This window comes from Bubalus kerabau, chromosome 4 (assembly GCF_029407905.1).
Source record: "Bubalus kerabau isolate K-KA32 ecotype Philippines breed swamp buffalo chromosome 4, PCC_UOA_SB_1v2, whole genome shotgun sequence".
Classification (NCBI taxonomy): domain Eukaryota; kingdom Metazoa; phylum Chordata; class Mammalia; order Artiodactyla; family Bovidae; genus Bubalus; species Bubalus kerabau.
In genome coordinates, this window is record NC_073627.1 from 162730631 (window position 1) to 162744479 (window position 13849).

A 13849-nucleotide genomic window follows, 5' to 3' on the forward strand; every position below is an offset into this window, starting at 1 on the left:
ACCTGTTCAGGTCATAGCAGTGCTGTGGGTGCACTTAGTCGGGTTTGTGCTTTGTCTTCATGTCTCATTAAATGGTGTTTTTCCCCCAGAGCAGTAAGTTTGAATTAGCCTATCACTATGTACTTAGAAGCGTAATGTAGATGGATCCTCAACTACATATCATGTGTAATTCATAAATGAGATTATCCTTACCTATAGAAATGATCTTCTTAAGTGTAGAATTAATGGACTTTTGACACAATATCCTTTCTATGTTGGTGCTTGTATTTAAGACTATAAATCTCATCAGCTTTTGCACAGTTAATGTCTCTACTAGACTCTTTAAAAAACTATCTTCTCTGGTGAATAAAATGTAAAGACTGCACCTGCTATTATGCTAGCTTCCATTCTTACATATTTTCACAGGGCACCTGCTTTAATCAATTTATTTTGAGAAATTTTAAATCAAATTCTAGGTAAGCATTTTACATTAATATCCAATAGGTGGTTAGATTTGTTCAGTGTTAAAATAGGTATTATGGTAACTTCCTCATCAGTTAAATCACTATTTTAAAGTATAACATCTTTTTTATTAAGAGAAACTAACGTATAGAGAAGTTTGGCTGAGAAGAGACAACTGTTAAGGCCCTTTATTGTAGAGAATGCTGTGCTTTAATAAATCATGATGTTGTAATAGAATTGTATCTTCCTGAGTAATAATTTATAGTGTTTAGTAAATCTTGAATAGCTTATTTAATTTCTGTGGTCAAAAAAAATGTTCTGTTTCCAGTTACACGTTCTCTAAATCGTCATCTCACTTCTATGTTTGCCATCATTTTTGCTATACTGTGTTTGTCTATGCTGATTCTTGAAGTTTTAGTTTCAAAGTCACAATAAATCTGGTTTCTCTTCCTTTCTTTGCATGCATCTATCAGCCTAGTGATTTAAGGAAGCATTGTTGAAAGGTAAACTATTTAGTAATTTAGCATGCCTTTGTTTCTCTGTGAAGTATTAGAGAGTCCTTATCATTTTACGTGAATGAACACTGTGTGGTTATGTACTGGTGAAGAATTGACATTTTAATGGAAGTAATGAAACTCACCCACCACTTAAAATATGTTGATGGTTCTGTTGGAAATAGGTCATTCGTTGGGACCATTGTAACAGTTTGCCTATATCCCACTTGTTTGCCTTCTAATCATCTCATGCTTATTTATAGTAGATATAGTATTATTTATTACTTTTAAAATTTTCTTTACTTATTTTTTTGGCCATGCTGCACAGCTTATGGGATCTTAGTTCCCCAACCAGGGATCAGACTGGTGTCCCGACAGTGAAAATGCCAAGTCCTAATGTCTGGACTACCATGGAATCTCCGCTTAGAGTTTTTTAAAAACAAATGACTGACTCAGAGCCATAGATGTTAGATTTGGAGGAAGCCAATTTAATGATGGTGGGTAGCAGTGTGCAGGTGACTCTGTGCGCCAGGCACCGTGTCAAATGCTTTCCGAGTCTGTCATGTAATCCCGCAGACACCCAGGTGAGGTCCAGGCTGCTGTTATCCCCATTCAGCAGACATGGACACTGAGGCTTCGAGAGGCCGGGCACCGTGCCCAGGCTCGCACACCCAGTAGCAACTGTATAAGTGAGACCTGTCTGGACCCCGAAGGGGTTAATCTGTTCCCCACACTGTTGCCACCACTGTCTTTCCTGTCTTCAGACCCAGGACCAGCGGAAAAGCTGGGAGTCCAGGCGAGATCATTTTTTTTAATTAGTTTATTTTTTAATTGAAGGGTAATTGCTTTACAGAACTTTGTTCTTTTCTGTCAAACCTCAACATGAACCATCCATAGGTACAGATACATCCCTTCCCTTTTGAACCTCCCTCCCATCTCCCTCCCCATCCCACCCCTCTAGGTTGAAACCAATCAGTTCTTAGTGAAGACCTAGGACGGAGGAGCCTGGTAGGCTGCAGTCCATGGGGTCGCTACTAGCCGGACACGACTGAGCGATTTCACTTTCACTTTTCACTTTCATGCATTGCAGAAGGAAATGGCAACCCACTCCAGTGTTCTTGCCTGGAGAATCCCAGGGACGGGGGAGCCTGGTGGACTGATGTCTATGGGGTCACACAGAGTCGGACATGACTGAGGTGACTTAGGAGCAGCTTATCTATCCAGAGAAGGCAATGGCACCCCACTCCAGTACTCTTGCCTGGAAAATCCCATGGATGGAGGAGCCTGGAAGGCTGCAGTCCATGGGGTCGCTGAGGGTTAGACACGAATGAGCGACTTCACTTTCACTTTTCACTTTCATGCATTGGAGAAGGAAATGGCAACCCACTCCAGTGTTCTTGCCTGGAGAATCCCAGGGACGGGGGAGCCTGGTGGGCTGCCGTCTATGGGGTCACACAGAGTCGGACACGACTGAAGTGACTTAGCAGCAGCAGTTTACTTTATGTAAACCACAGTGAGCGAACTACACTCAAACTGCAAGTACTTCAGTGTGTAGCCCCCAGTCTGTATGTTACTGAGAAATACAAGCCAGACACATGGTGTTCGCATGGAGGGGTTAGGTACCTTTTCTGTACTTCACTTGCTGTCATGGGTTCAGTAACCTGCATCATCACTAAACATGATTTTGGGTGGTGCTACAAGCTGTTTCCTTTTCTCCTTCAAACAGAAAGGTCTGGACGGCTTTGCTGAGAGGTTTCTTACTCTTGCTAGTAGTGCTCCTGAGCAGCATCTGGCGATGAACACAGTCCTTTCATCAGGGCAGTTCATGCCATGCAGGGTTCACAGTGCTGGCGTGGCTCCGCTGTCCTGCCTGTCGGGGCCATCTGGTCGCTGGATGCAAAGGAGGGCGGAGCCTGGCTGCAGGGAGGCTCCTGGCCAGGATCTCTGCACTCAGTAGGGTGCTCTCGCTGCCCCATGGCCCTGCTTCTCTTGAACAAGACAGTCCTTTAAGATGGCATTAAGCTAGAACAACACATTTTTTTGTACTTGGCGGATAGCATCGCTAATATGTTTTCAAATAAGTTTCTGGTTATAATGTAAAGCCTGTGTGATTGCCTTTTTTGACACAGTCTATCGTTAGCCAGTTTTACACTTACCTCACTCCCTCAGCTGCCACCTATACCAGAAGAGGTACAAGATGACAAGACCGCCATCAAATGTGAAGCCTCGACCCCCGCCTTGCTGCGGTTCCTTCGGCTAGACCGGCTGGACAGGGGGTCACCGCACAGAGCCAGCTACGAGGACATCAGGGACGCCCGCAAGTAAGGGGCCTGTGCGCCTCGTCGTTAGTCTCAGGAGCCCTGCGCCTCTTGTCTTCAAAGAGTTGCAAGGATGATTGTAAAGGAATCCCACTGGATTCGGTGCCTGTGTTTAGTGGTGAACTTCAGGTGCCGGGGTAGAAGAGTTCAGTGACCTCAGTGATTTTAAAAAACATCCGTCTCTATGTGTTGACTCCTGTGGGAGATTTCTTCCTGCTCTTGCTAGAGGTCTGCCCAGTCTGGGACGCGTTCCTGATGGTTATGGCTCCGTGCCTCTCGGATTTGTTCTTGAGGGTCCCTCCCTTTTTCTCAGGGGTCTCCTCTCAGGAGACTGTCTGTCACCTCCTGTGACTGACCCTGTCCTCATTCAGACCCCCACCTGCTGAGCTCCCGTCGTGAGCCAGGCAGCACTCGATGGAGGGCACATGTGGTCACCTGACCTGCAGCCCTGCGCACGGTGACCGTCACTCTCCTGCCACGGCCGGGGATGGTCACCCTGTGAGAGGCGGGGGGAACTGCCCAGAGCAGGGGAGCTCGCCTTCTCTGGGAGGGTCGTCACCTGCCAAGCAACGACCCTGAGGGAGGGTTGGAGGGCCCTCTGCACCAGCTTGTCTGGAGTGAAGCCCTCCTCAGGGGAGAGCTCCAGGCAGAGAATCTCAGCTTCCCAGGGCCGTTGTTTGTGGCCGGAAGCCTGCATTGCTCGTGTGGAGTGTGGTTGGTGAAGCAGACTCCACTGTCTGCTGTGAGGTTGAGGCACGGGTGTTGCTGGGTGGCCAGTTCTATCAGTAGGTCTTGTGGAGGGGTGTGTGTTTGCACAAGGGCACCGGTTAAAGGTTGTTTTCTCTCCCCAAAGCTCGACAGGCTCTCAAGACAGCCCTGGGGGCAACCCCAGCAGCAGCCAGGACTCGCTGCAGAAAGCCCCAAAGAAGAAGGGCATCAAGTCCTCCATCGGTCGTTTGTTTGGCAAGAAGGAGAAGGGCCGGCCTGGACACCCCGGCAAGGAGGCGCTAGGACCAGGTGGGTGCCTCACCGTTCAGAGGGAGGAGGGTCTGCATGCATGTCTCTTCTGTGTCTCCCCCACTGTCCCCATGAGGCTCCTGTCACTCACGCTGGGTGTCCTCCTGGGAGGAGCAGAGGAGGCGTCTGTCTTCTTTAGGGTCCGAGATGATTGGATCAGTTGATGAATGGATGTGTGGATGGATGGAAGAATTAAGAGTTAAAGGATGGGTGGATTAGTGAGTGGATGGATGGATGAACAGATGGCTAGCCAGATGGGTGGATGAACAGAGCACGGAATGAATATTGCAGATGTTTATACTGCAGTGCTAGAAACATACTCTACGAAATGGATTGAGTAGGAGCTGGGCAATGAGTGTTTCCTGCAGAACAGTGACAAGTGTTTGGAAACGGTCTAAGGGCTCATCAGTGAGGGGTGAGGTAAAATCTGTGGACACCCCACAAGGAACAGCACCCTCTTCTTCCTGCCACTTTCCCCATCCCCAGGAGCTCATCATGGGTTCTGCCCATGCCCCCTACTCCATCCCACAGCCACACAGGTCCTCCTGGCATCTCCTCATCACACAGTGTTATCAGGCCCCCATCTCACTCGGCTTCATCTCCTGAAGGACAGGGTATGTTCCTGCCTCTTCAGCCAGAGATTTGTTGAGTGTCTTGTTTGTGCTGGGTGTGGGATGTATAGGGGTAAGTAAAACAGATATGGTCTGGAGCACAGTTAAGTGAGAAGAGAGAAAAAGAAGATTATTAAATGCTCTCCTTATTATTAATAAATATGACGCTGAGATGGATGGTGCATTGATTATATACCAGATGCTGTGTGTGCCCCTTACCAAACAGGTGCTGCCACCTCCCTATTTACAGAGGAGGAGACAGTGATGGTCATGCGGTTAGGGAGTGGTGAGGGCAGGTTCACACCCATGCAGTGTGACCATGCACTTTGCCGAGCCCCAGCCACCTCTCTGGTGGATGCAACAGGAATGAGATGGTTCTATGGCATCACTGATTCGATGGACATGAGTTTGAGCAAACTCCAGGAGATAGTAAATTACAGGAAAGCCTGGAGTGCTGCAGTCCGCGGAGTGGCAAAGAGTCGGACACAACTGAGCGACTGAACTAAAACCTGAGTGTGTGCTGAACTGCTTCAGTCGTGTCTGACTCTCTGTGACCCCAGGGACTGTAGCCCACTAGCTCCTCTGTCTATGGGATTCTCCAGGCAAGAAGACGAGTGGGTTGCCATGCCCTCCTCCAGGGGAATCAAACCCCATCTCTTGTTATCTCTTGCAGTGGCAGGCAGGATCTTTACCACTAGAACCACCTGGAAAGCCCCAGTGAACGCTGACAACTAGGAAATGCAGAAAATAAGGGCTGCTCCTAAGTTAGAAGAGCAGCAAGCACAGATTGTAAAGAGGAAAACACACGATGACCGACAACAGTGCTGACAGAAACAAGCAGGGATGCGTTCACCCACATCAAGAAAATGCGCCCTTCGGAAGAGGAGCCCTTGGAGGACAGTTGGAACCGGAATGGAACCGGAATGAAAACCGAGGCCATGGTCAGCAGAGCCCACTCACACGGCCCGAGTGAGCTTTCTGCGTCCCCAGAGCTGCTGGTGGTAACATCTGGGTGCTGAGGCCGGGCAACGTCCCCGAGTGAGCTAAGGCATCCCTGCTCTCCTTCCAGTGCTGCTGCGGGGCCCTCTGTGGGCGGCCACCCTCATCCCCTGCTCTGCCACCCGCTGGGGCCCGACTGTTCCCCTGGGATCCTTTCAGCCCTTGAGCTTGTGTGTTCCCAGCCCTCTGCCACACCAGACCGGGACTCAACTCAGGACTTGGGCTTGAGATATCGAGGAGACCGTGAATCTGGAAGGACACAGCCCTGGGGCCCTCGAGTGACCACGTGAGAGAGCTGGAGATCAAAGCCCCCTCGGGGAGGAAGCAGAGCTTTGAAACGTGCCCACACCCACCGCTGCTTCCGGCACAAGTGCCTCTTCTTTGCCTCTCCTTGGCCTGAAACAGACCCCAGCTGCTACTGTTGTTCCGCAGGTGATTCCTAAAGATGCACCTCCTGCAAGAGCTATCGTCCTGCTGCTCTGGGGCTGCCTAAGTGTGCTCAGGAGTGTCAGACAAGTGGGGCTGCCACGCCTGATGCTGGGGAAGGGCCTGATGCTGGGGGAGTGCCTGATGCTGGACTAGGGCCTGATATTGGGGGAGGGCCTGTTGCTGGACTAGGGTCTGGTGCTGGGGGAAGGTCTGATGCTGGACTAGGGCCTGATGCTGGAGGAGGGCCTGATGGCGGACTAGGGTCTGATGGTTGGGGAAGGTCTGGAGCTGGACTAAGGCCTGATGCTGGGGGAGGGTGTGATGCTGGAGGAGGTCCTGATGCTGGGGGAGGCCCTGATGCTGGGGGAGGCCCTGATGCTGGGGGAGGCCCTGATGCTGGAGGAGGACCTGATGCTGGAGGAGGGCCCTGATGCTGGGGCAGGAACATCTGATGCTGGACTAGGGTCTGATGCTGGGGGAGGTCCTGATCCTGGACTAGGGCCTGATGCTGGGGGCAAACGTCTGATGCTGGCGGGAGGTGTGATGATGGTGTGCAGCCTGCTCCCAGATGTACGCAGAGTTGATTATAAATATGAGAAATCTTTTTTTCATACTTTCCTGACCGCCTTGCTATGTTCTTTTTTTCTGAAGCATAATTGCTGTGCAATATCAATTTGATTTCTGCCATACATCAACATGAATTAGCCATAGGTGTACATATATCCCCTCCCTCTTGAATCTCCCTCCCACCTCCCTTTGCTACATTCTTGTTTCTATGGATATATGAATAATAAAGACTGTTGACTAAAATAACATAAAAAGCTCTCACACACAAGCATGCACACGCACACTCCCTAGTGCATCATTCGGGTCCGCGTCAGGGTTGCCCTCGGCCACCCCGCCCTGGGATCCACGGTGAGCCTTGACACCTGCACTTTGTTCCCACCCTCGGCCCGCTGCCCACGCCTCAGCAGCAGAGGGGCCCTGTCCCCACAGATGCTGAAGTGATGAAGCCTCTTGTCTCCGGAGCCAAGGGTACGAACACCTAGTCGGTCGTCCTTTGGGGACACCTATACTTCCGCCTTCTAGCCTTTCCATTGTATCCATCCGTTTCTCTTAACAGAATGTACGTGTGATGACACGGGCTCCCATTACCAGCTCTGGTCTGTTCTCATTGAGAGTACAGCTTACCCTCGGCACTCTCTATTGGCAGCGGGAAATTTTGCTCCAGTACTTTATTGAAGCAGTGAGTGCAGTGAAGTCGCTCAGTCGTGTCCGACTCTTTGCCACCCCGTGGACTGTAGCCCGCCAGGCTCCTCTGTCCATGGGATTCTCCAGACAAGAATGCTGGAGTGGGTTGCCATTTCCTTCTTTAGGGGATCTTCCCAACCCAGGGATCGAACACGGGTCCCCGGCATTGCAGGCAGACGCTTCATCCTCTGAGCCACCAGGGAAGCTCTGACTTTATTGAAAGAAAGCAATAAATAATACTGTGATAAAAAATAGTTCAAAAGTAGACTGGACATACTTTGTCACATATTCAGGAAGATCACAAAAGATTAATAGAAAAACAGAATGGTAACAATGAATTGTACAAGGAAATTAAAGGCAGAACCCACATGTAGAGAGACATGCTGTCTCTGTCTACCGAGATATCAGCTGCATAAGGCAGCATCATCTGAACGCATCTCTTACTAGCTTTTTTAATGTGCTGCCGAAAAAGTAAAAGTTACCTTTGCTACTTAAACTATCCAAAATGGCTATGTCATCAAAATCTAAAAATGTACCCCTAGGTCCATTCTTTAAACATGTTTACAAACAGATGTAAAAAGATGATTTACGTAAGAAAAATAAGGCCTTTGTCAGAGCTGCACTCTGCTGTCTGTCTGTCTGGGATGTGGCGCCCTCAGTGTTCAGCTCGATGGCTCCGCAGCGGGTGCAGGGCACCGCGGTTGGTCCTCGAAGAGTCTCACTGGAGGCGAGGGATCCAGGTCCACAGAGACTAGGTTACAGGAGAGATTTTCATAGTCTTCTTCTAGTCATCCTTTCAGCCCAAATTTCATTAGAAGCTCACATTTAACACCCAGTACTTTGAAATCGCTTCACACTGCAGACAAAAAGCATGTCTTCCTAGAAAAAAAAGTACAGTTTAAGTCAGTCGTTAAAATACAACAATTGGTTGAAATTAAGTTCGCTCATTTCAGAGTGATTGTTGGACAGCTTGGTTACATTCTGGAAGGATAATGCACACCGCGTCATGATGATTTTACAATCGCAGTAAAACCCCTTCTCTCATGGTTTAACATTTAAAAATTAAACAAGAATAATTACAATAAATGCATCATTTACAAAAGCCCTATATTTGTTCATAGGATTTATACAGACAAGCATTACAGTACATTCATTTGAAAGACTAAAATCAGGTATCAGAACATGAACTGATCTGAAAGGAGATTCATAGCCCGGATATACAAGAAAAAGTAAGTATATAAATGAAGTCATAAGTTTACATAAATATAAGAAACATTAAATTTTAAAATATTTTCTCTGTGGTATTCATGAATTTTTCACTAATTAAAAACTCTGTAATAAAATATCTTAGGGTCCATATAACAAGTATTCACAGATTAAAGATTGCATTGAGTTCAAAATGTAGTCTTTGTCGTATTCTGGACGCTGTATAATCGCCTGCAGAATTAGTGCAGGTAAACTGGAAACAAACAGACGAGTCAGTCCAGGGACGGCGGCTGGTGCCGGAGCCCCTGCCCCTTCAGACACCCCACCCCCACCCCATTCTGGGCTTCAGCTGCTTTGAGAATCCAGAGAAACACGAAGGACCAAGCAGATCAAGGAGAGAACTCTGTGGCTGACTTTATTCTGACATATAGCTAAAAGCCGCTGGTAAAAAAACTTAAAACTCAATCCAGCTTTCCAGCTGAGCCGTGAACAGGACAGAGCAGACAGCCTCGTGCTCTCAGAGCGGCTGGAGCAGGGCTGGGCTCCCGGGCTGGACCCACCAGAGGACCACCCAGAGCAGCACCTGCAAGGGACGGTGGCCCCTCAGCGGCAGCCGACCCCCAAGTGCTGGTGCACTTCAGTGTTAAACACTGGCCTCCGGACGGAGAGGCCCAGGGCAGGGCAGCCTCGTGAACCCTGATGCTCTGGGCCCTGTTCCCTCTGAGAACGTGCACGCAGGGCGTGGCCAGCAGCACTGCCGCTGTGGGAGGGACACCCGTGTGCATGGACGCGAGGGAGACTCGGGCCGTGCTCTGACTACTCCGGCGGCAGCCAGGTGCCAAGGTCATGTTCTCTGCTGCTGAGGGCTCTCCCGGGCTGACCTCCGGAGACCCGCCGACCCTCCAGTCCTAGGGTGTCGCCTCCATGCCCTTGCGGGACCAGGCCAGCCTGTACTCACCCCGAAACTCAGCAGGAGTAAGTCCTGACTGTAGCAGAATCCAGCCTCTGCGTTCCCGCCACGCTTCCTGGTCCCAAGAGTGCGGGAGGAAGCGTGCAAACACAGACTGCGGGTAATCGTGGAACATCACATGGGGCACAAGGACACTCACACTCACACCCGCAGCAGCGCCCACTCCTACTGAGGGTCTGGGGAAACTTTTAGAGGGTGGATGAGGCAGAGAGAGCGAGCCTGGGGGCTGTCACATGGGGGTCCCTGCCACCTGGGGGGGCGGGGTGGTCACACTAGATCAGCACCGGCACATTCGATGACAGAAACGCCGTCATGGGGACAGCTACTCCACGTGACCAGCTAGCTGCCAGTGTCTCCTGAGACCTCCAGATTCACAGAGCTCCAGATTCACATATTCGACACAGTCTATTGTTACCCAGTTTTACACTTACCTCATTCCCTCAGCTGCCAGCTTTACGGGAAGAGGTACGAGATGACAAGACCACCATCAAATGTGAAACCTCGACCCCCACCTCTCTGCGGTCCCTTCGGCTGGACCGGCTGCAGACGGGGTGCTGTGCACGGCCAGCCACGGGGACCTGAGGGACGCCCGCAAGTAAGGAGCCTGTGCGCCTCGTCGTCAGTTTCAGGAGCCCTGTGCCTCTTGAAAGTGATGGTAGGATAATTTTAAAGGAATCCCAGTGGATTTGGTGCCTGTGTCTAGGGGTGTGTGTGTGCGTGTGTGTGTTTTCTGGTAGGCAGGTTTCTCTGGATCTGGTGTTAAGGTGGATGTCTAACTCTGTGTGTGTGTGCGCACATGCACAAGTGGGTTGTTCTTTGCTCTGTTGCTACACGTGGCAAACTCTAGGAGGTTCTGGTGGCTTCATAGGGAACAATTCAAAGTACGAAGATTTTCTGACCACAGAGGATAATCTTAGTTCTGTCAGTCAACCAGAGACAACATTGACTCAGGGAAAATGCCTTATCTATAAAACGTGAAAAAATGTTTTAGTATTCCAGAAAAAAAATCACTTGAATATAGTTTAACATTTTTGGCATTATAGATGTGAGAATCAGTTTGTTTCTCAAAACTATTTTCTTTCTATTAAGCCCAATTTGTCTCAAAGTTATTCTTTTAATTGCTAAATGTACACAGCCAACGCATCCACTTTCAGAGCATTTTTGAGGGTTGGTGAATCTCAGATTTTCACGTTGTGTGGAAACTCGCAGGGAGAGCACTGCGGGCTCACCAGGTGCTGGACACGCTCCGTGAGGAAGGGAGGCCGAGGCCGCGGGACCGTCCGCATCCCTGTTGGTCATCGCAGTGTCCCGGGCGTGCGGGGACTCCCCTCAGGCATCACGTACCTCCTGCTCCAAATGCTGTCTTTCCTCTTCCCCTTGGTGGACACTGTCACGCGCCAGCTCCAGGGGAAGCCGAGTCAGCAGGTGTGCTGAGCTGTGTGTGTCCTGAAGCCTCCCCGTGGGGCTCGTCCCCAGCTCCAGGCTCTGAGCTGAGCAGCGCTGCAGGAGTGGGGCATGGTGTTGGTGAAGGGGAGCCCAGCGAACCCTCGTAGGAGGTGCTGGGCTGTGTGGACGGTCAGTCTCTGAAAACAAGGCCACACCTGTTGTCTGGGTGGTGCCACGTGTGTAGCATTTGATGGGAAGAAGCTCACACAGCCATCTTGTTAGGAAAGACAGCTTGACCGTGGTGCTCATGTCCTGCTTTAAAGTGCCCGTTGTCATCCACAGATGGTGTGGCTTTCTCTCGGGCGTGTCTGTTCCCCATAGAATTCACGGTATTTCCGAATGTCTTTCTCCTGTGACTCTAACTTTAAGGCAAGGAAGCATGCCACGTCAGTTGACTGCTAAGCAAGTGTTTTAATGAATTGTACTTGGGGTCTCAAATTTGACCCTCGAGGGGGCAGAGGAGGTCTGAGCTAAGTAGCCCCGCAGGGTGGCCCGAGCAGGGTCACCACAGCGTTCCACAGAGCAGGTAGCCCCCCAGGCTCGTCTCTGAAGCTGTCTCTGTAAAGCTAGGTTTCAGCTGAGAGTGAGCCGGTGACAGCAGAGTGATGCAATATCCTATAGCCGAGGAAGGAAATAAACCCCAGCAGAAGCCAAGCGAGTCTTCCATTTGCTTCTGGATGGTGGTTGTGGTTGGGACGCAAACTCCAGGCACGTGATACATGCCTTGTTCCCCTGGGATATGGGAATTTAAAAAGTTTGCCTTTTTTAAAAACTCTCCCTGAGCTATTAAGGGGCTTCCCTGGTAGCTCAGACGGTAAAGCATCTGCCTTCACCGATGTGGCAAACCTGGGTTTGATCCCTGGGAGATCCAAGATCCCCTGGAGAAGGAAATGGTAACTAACCCACTCTAGTACTCTTGCCTGGAAAATTCCATGGGTGGAGGAGCCTGCTAGGCTACAGTCCATGGGGTTGCAAAAAGTTGGGCAGGACTGAGTGAATTCACTTTCACTTTCACTTCTTGAGCTATTAAGATACCTGTTGTGTTTTCTGGTATAATTATTCCTAGAAAACAGAATATTTACTATTCTAGGAAACTTAAGGTTGACTTAAAGGAATAGTTACTTGAAATTTGATGTGAACCATTTCGAGCTTTAACCACACATAGACTTCACAATCTTAAGTAAAGTCTAATGCCATTTGAGTGTATTGAAAAGCCACTGTGTATCTTTAGGGAATTCCCTAGCAGTCCAATAGCTAGGACTCTGCACTTCCACTGCATGGGGCCTGGGGTTTGATCCCTGGTTGGAGAACTAGGGTCCCACAAGCCACGCAGGGGCCTAGTCAAAAAAGAATGACCAGTATCTTAATTTAGCACATAGCTAATTGGCTGAACAGCAGTGTAGGATAGAAACAGCCCCCATCCACCCCTCTCCTTGCTTGCTGTGTTAGAGTGTTCTGTGTTGAAAGTCTGCGCTGCTCTTTGTGTGTCTGGTGTGAAATGCTGTGCATCCCTGAAGCTCTCTCAGGGACAGGTTCCTCTGCTCAGACCCCGGTGTGGTTTCTTCTTCTATGTATCTGTCCTCACTGTTTAGAAAGGGAAGAGTGGATGTTTTTCCTTGACTACCCTCCTCCCTTGGATGTGCAGACTTCTGAATCCTTTAAGGTTGGCAATAACTCTTTCATCGGGAAGGATGTGATTCTATAAGGAATTGCGGGGACTCATTCAGCATTTCATGACTCAGGGTTCTTTGTAATATGTCTGAACTCTCATTAAGTAGATGGCTTAGAAGATTAAAGGAAAATGATGAGATGCATACTATTTCACTTTTGCAAATTTATAAAGAGAATAAATACTTAGGTTAACTTGTTTTATACCCGTGTGTAGTAGTGATTCTTGAATTTTGAATGTTTCGTTACTTGTAGGCATGAGTTGCTGGAGGAAGCCTGGAGACAAGGCGTGCCTTCTCACAGTGGGACGGGCCAACTGTTGTGGTCTGGCTGGAGGTGTGTATGCGCCCCCCCACCCCCACCCGCACCCGCACCCCCGTCCTGGGCCCCGTGTGTCAGTCCCTCCACGGCCATGCATAACCTCTTGCCTCCTGTCTCCAGTCCCAGTTCTGAGTCGGGATGCCAGCCTGGTACGTGGCTGCTTGCGAGCCAACGTGAAGAGCGGCGTCATCGTGCCTCCCCTTTTGGACACGGAGATCCAGCGTGAGATCGGCATCAGCAACCCGCTGCACCTGCTGAAGCTGCGCCTGGCGATCCAGGAGATCATGTCCCTGACCGGCCCCTCCGCCCCTCCCACGTCCAGAACGGTGCACCTCCCTCCTTCCGTAGGGAGAGTTCGCGCCCCGTTTGTGTCGCTTCCGGGCTTCTCTATACAGATGTCCACTGTTCCAGATTAAATAAGGTTCTAGCATTCAAAACCATGACAGCTTTTCATTTGCGGCAGTTGTGTTGTTAAGATAGATGATTCAATACTTCAGACAGATCATCTTTGTAACAGATGGGCTGCAGCGGCAGTGTAATAGAGAAACGGGAGCTTTTGAAAACATGAAAAAGGGACTTCTGCAAACGTGAAAATTGTAAAAAAAAAAAAAAAAAAAAGGAAGTTTTTGAAAATGTATTAAAAGAAATGTAAATATAAATGTCAAGAAAGTGAAAGAG

General features: G+C 49.6%; 1 protein-coding gene across 1 annotated transcript in view; it reads left to right on the top strand.

Annotated features, from left to right (window-relative positions):
- The window catches only part of LOC129651035 (liprin-alpha-1-like), a 30298-nt gene extending 16711 nt beyond the window's left edge, over positions 1-13587 (top strand). Inside the window, 8 exon segments of the mRNA XM_055579765.1 lie at positions 915-944; positions 3105-3256; positions 4107-4300; positions 8771-8789; positions 13106-13143; positions 13146-13186; positions 13298-13334; positions 13337-13587. Coding sequence (XP_055435740.1) covers positions 915-944; positions 3105-3256; positions 4107-4300; positions 8771-8789; positions 13106-13143; positions 13146-13186; positions 13298-13334; positions 13337-13587 — 762 coding nt within the window.
- The last annotated feature ends 262 nt before the right edge of the window (positions 13588-13849 follow it).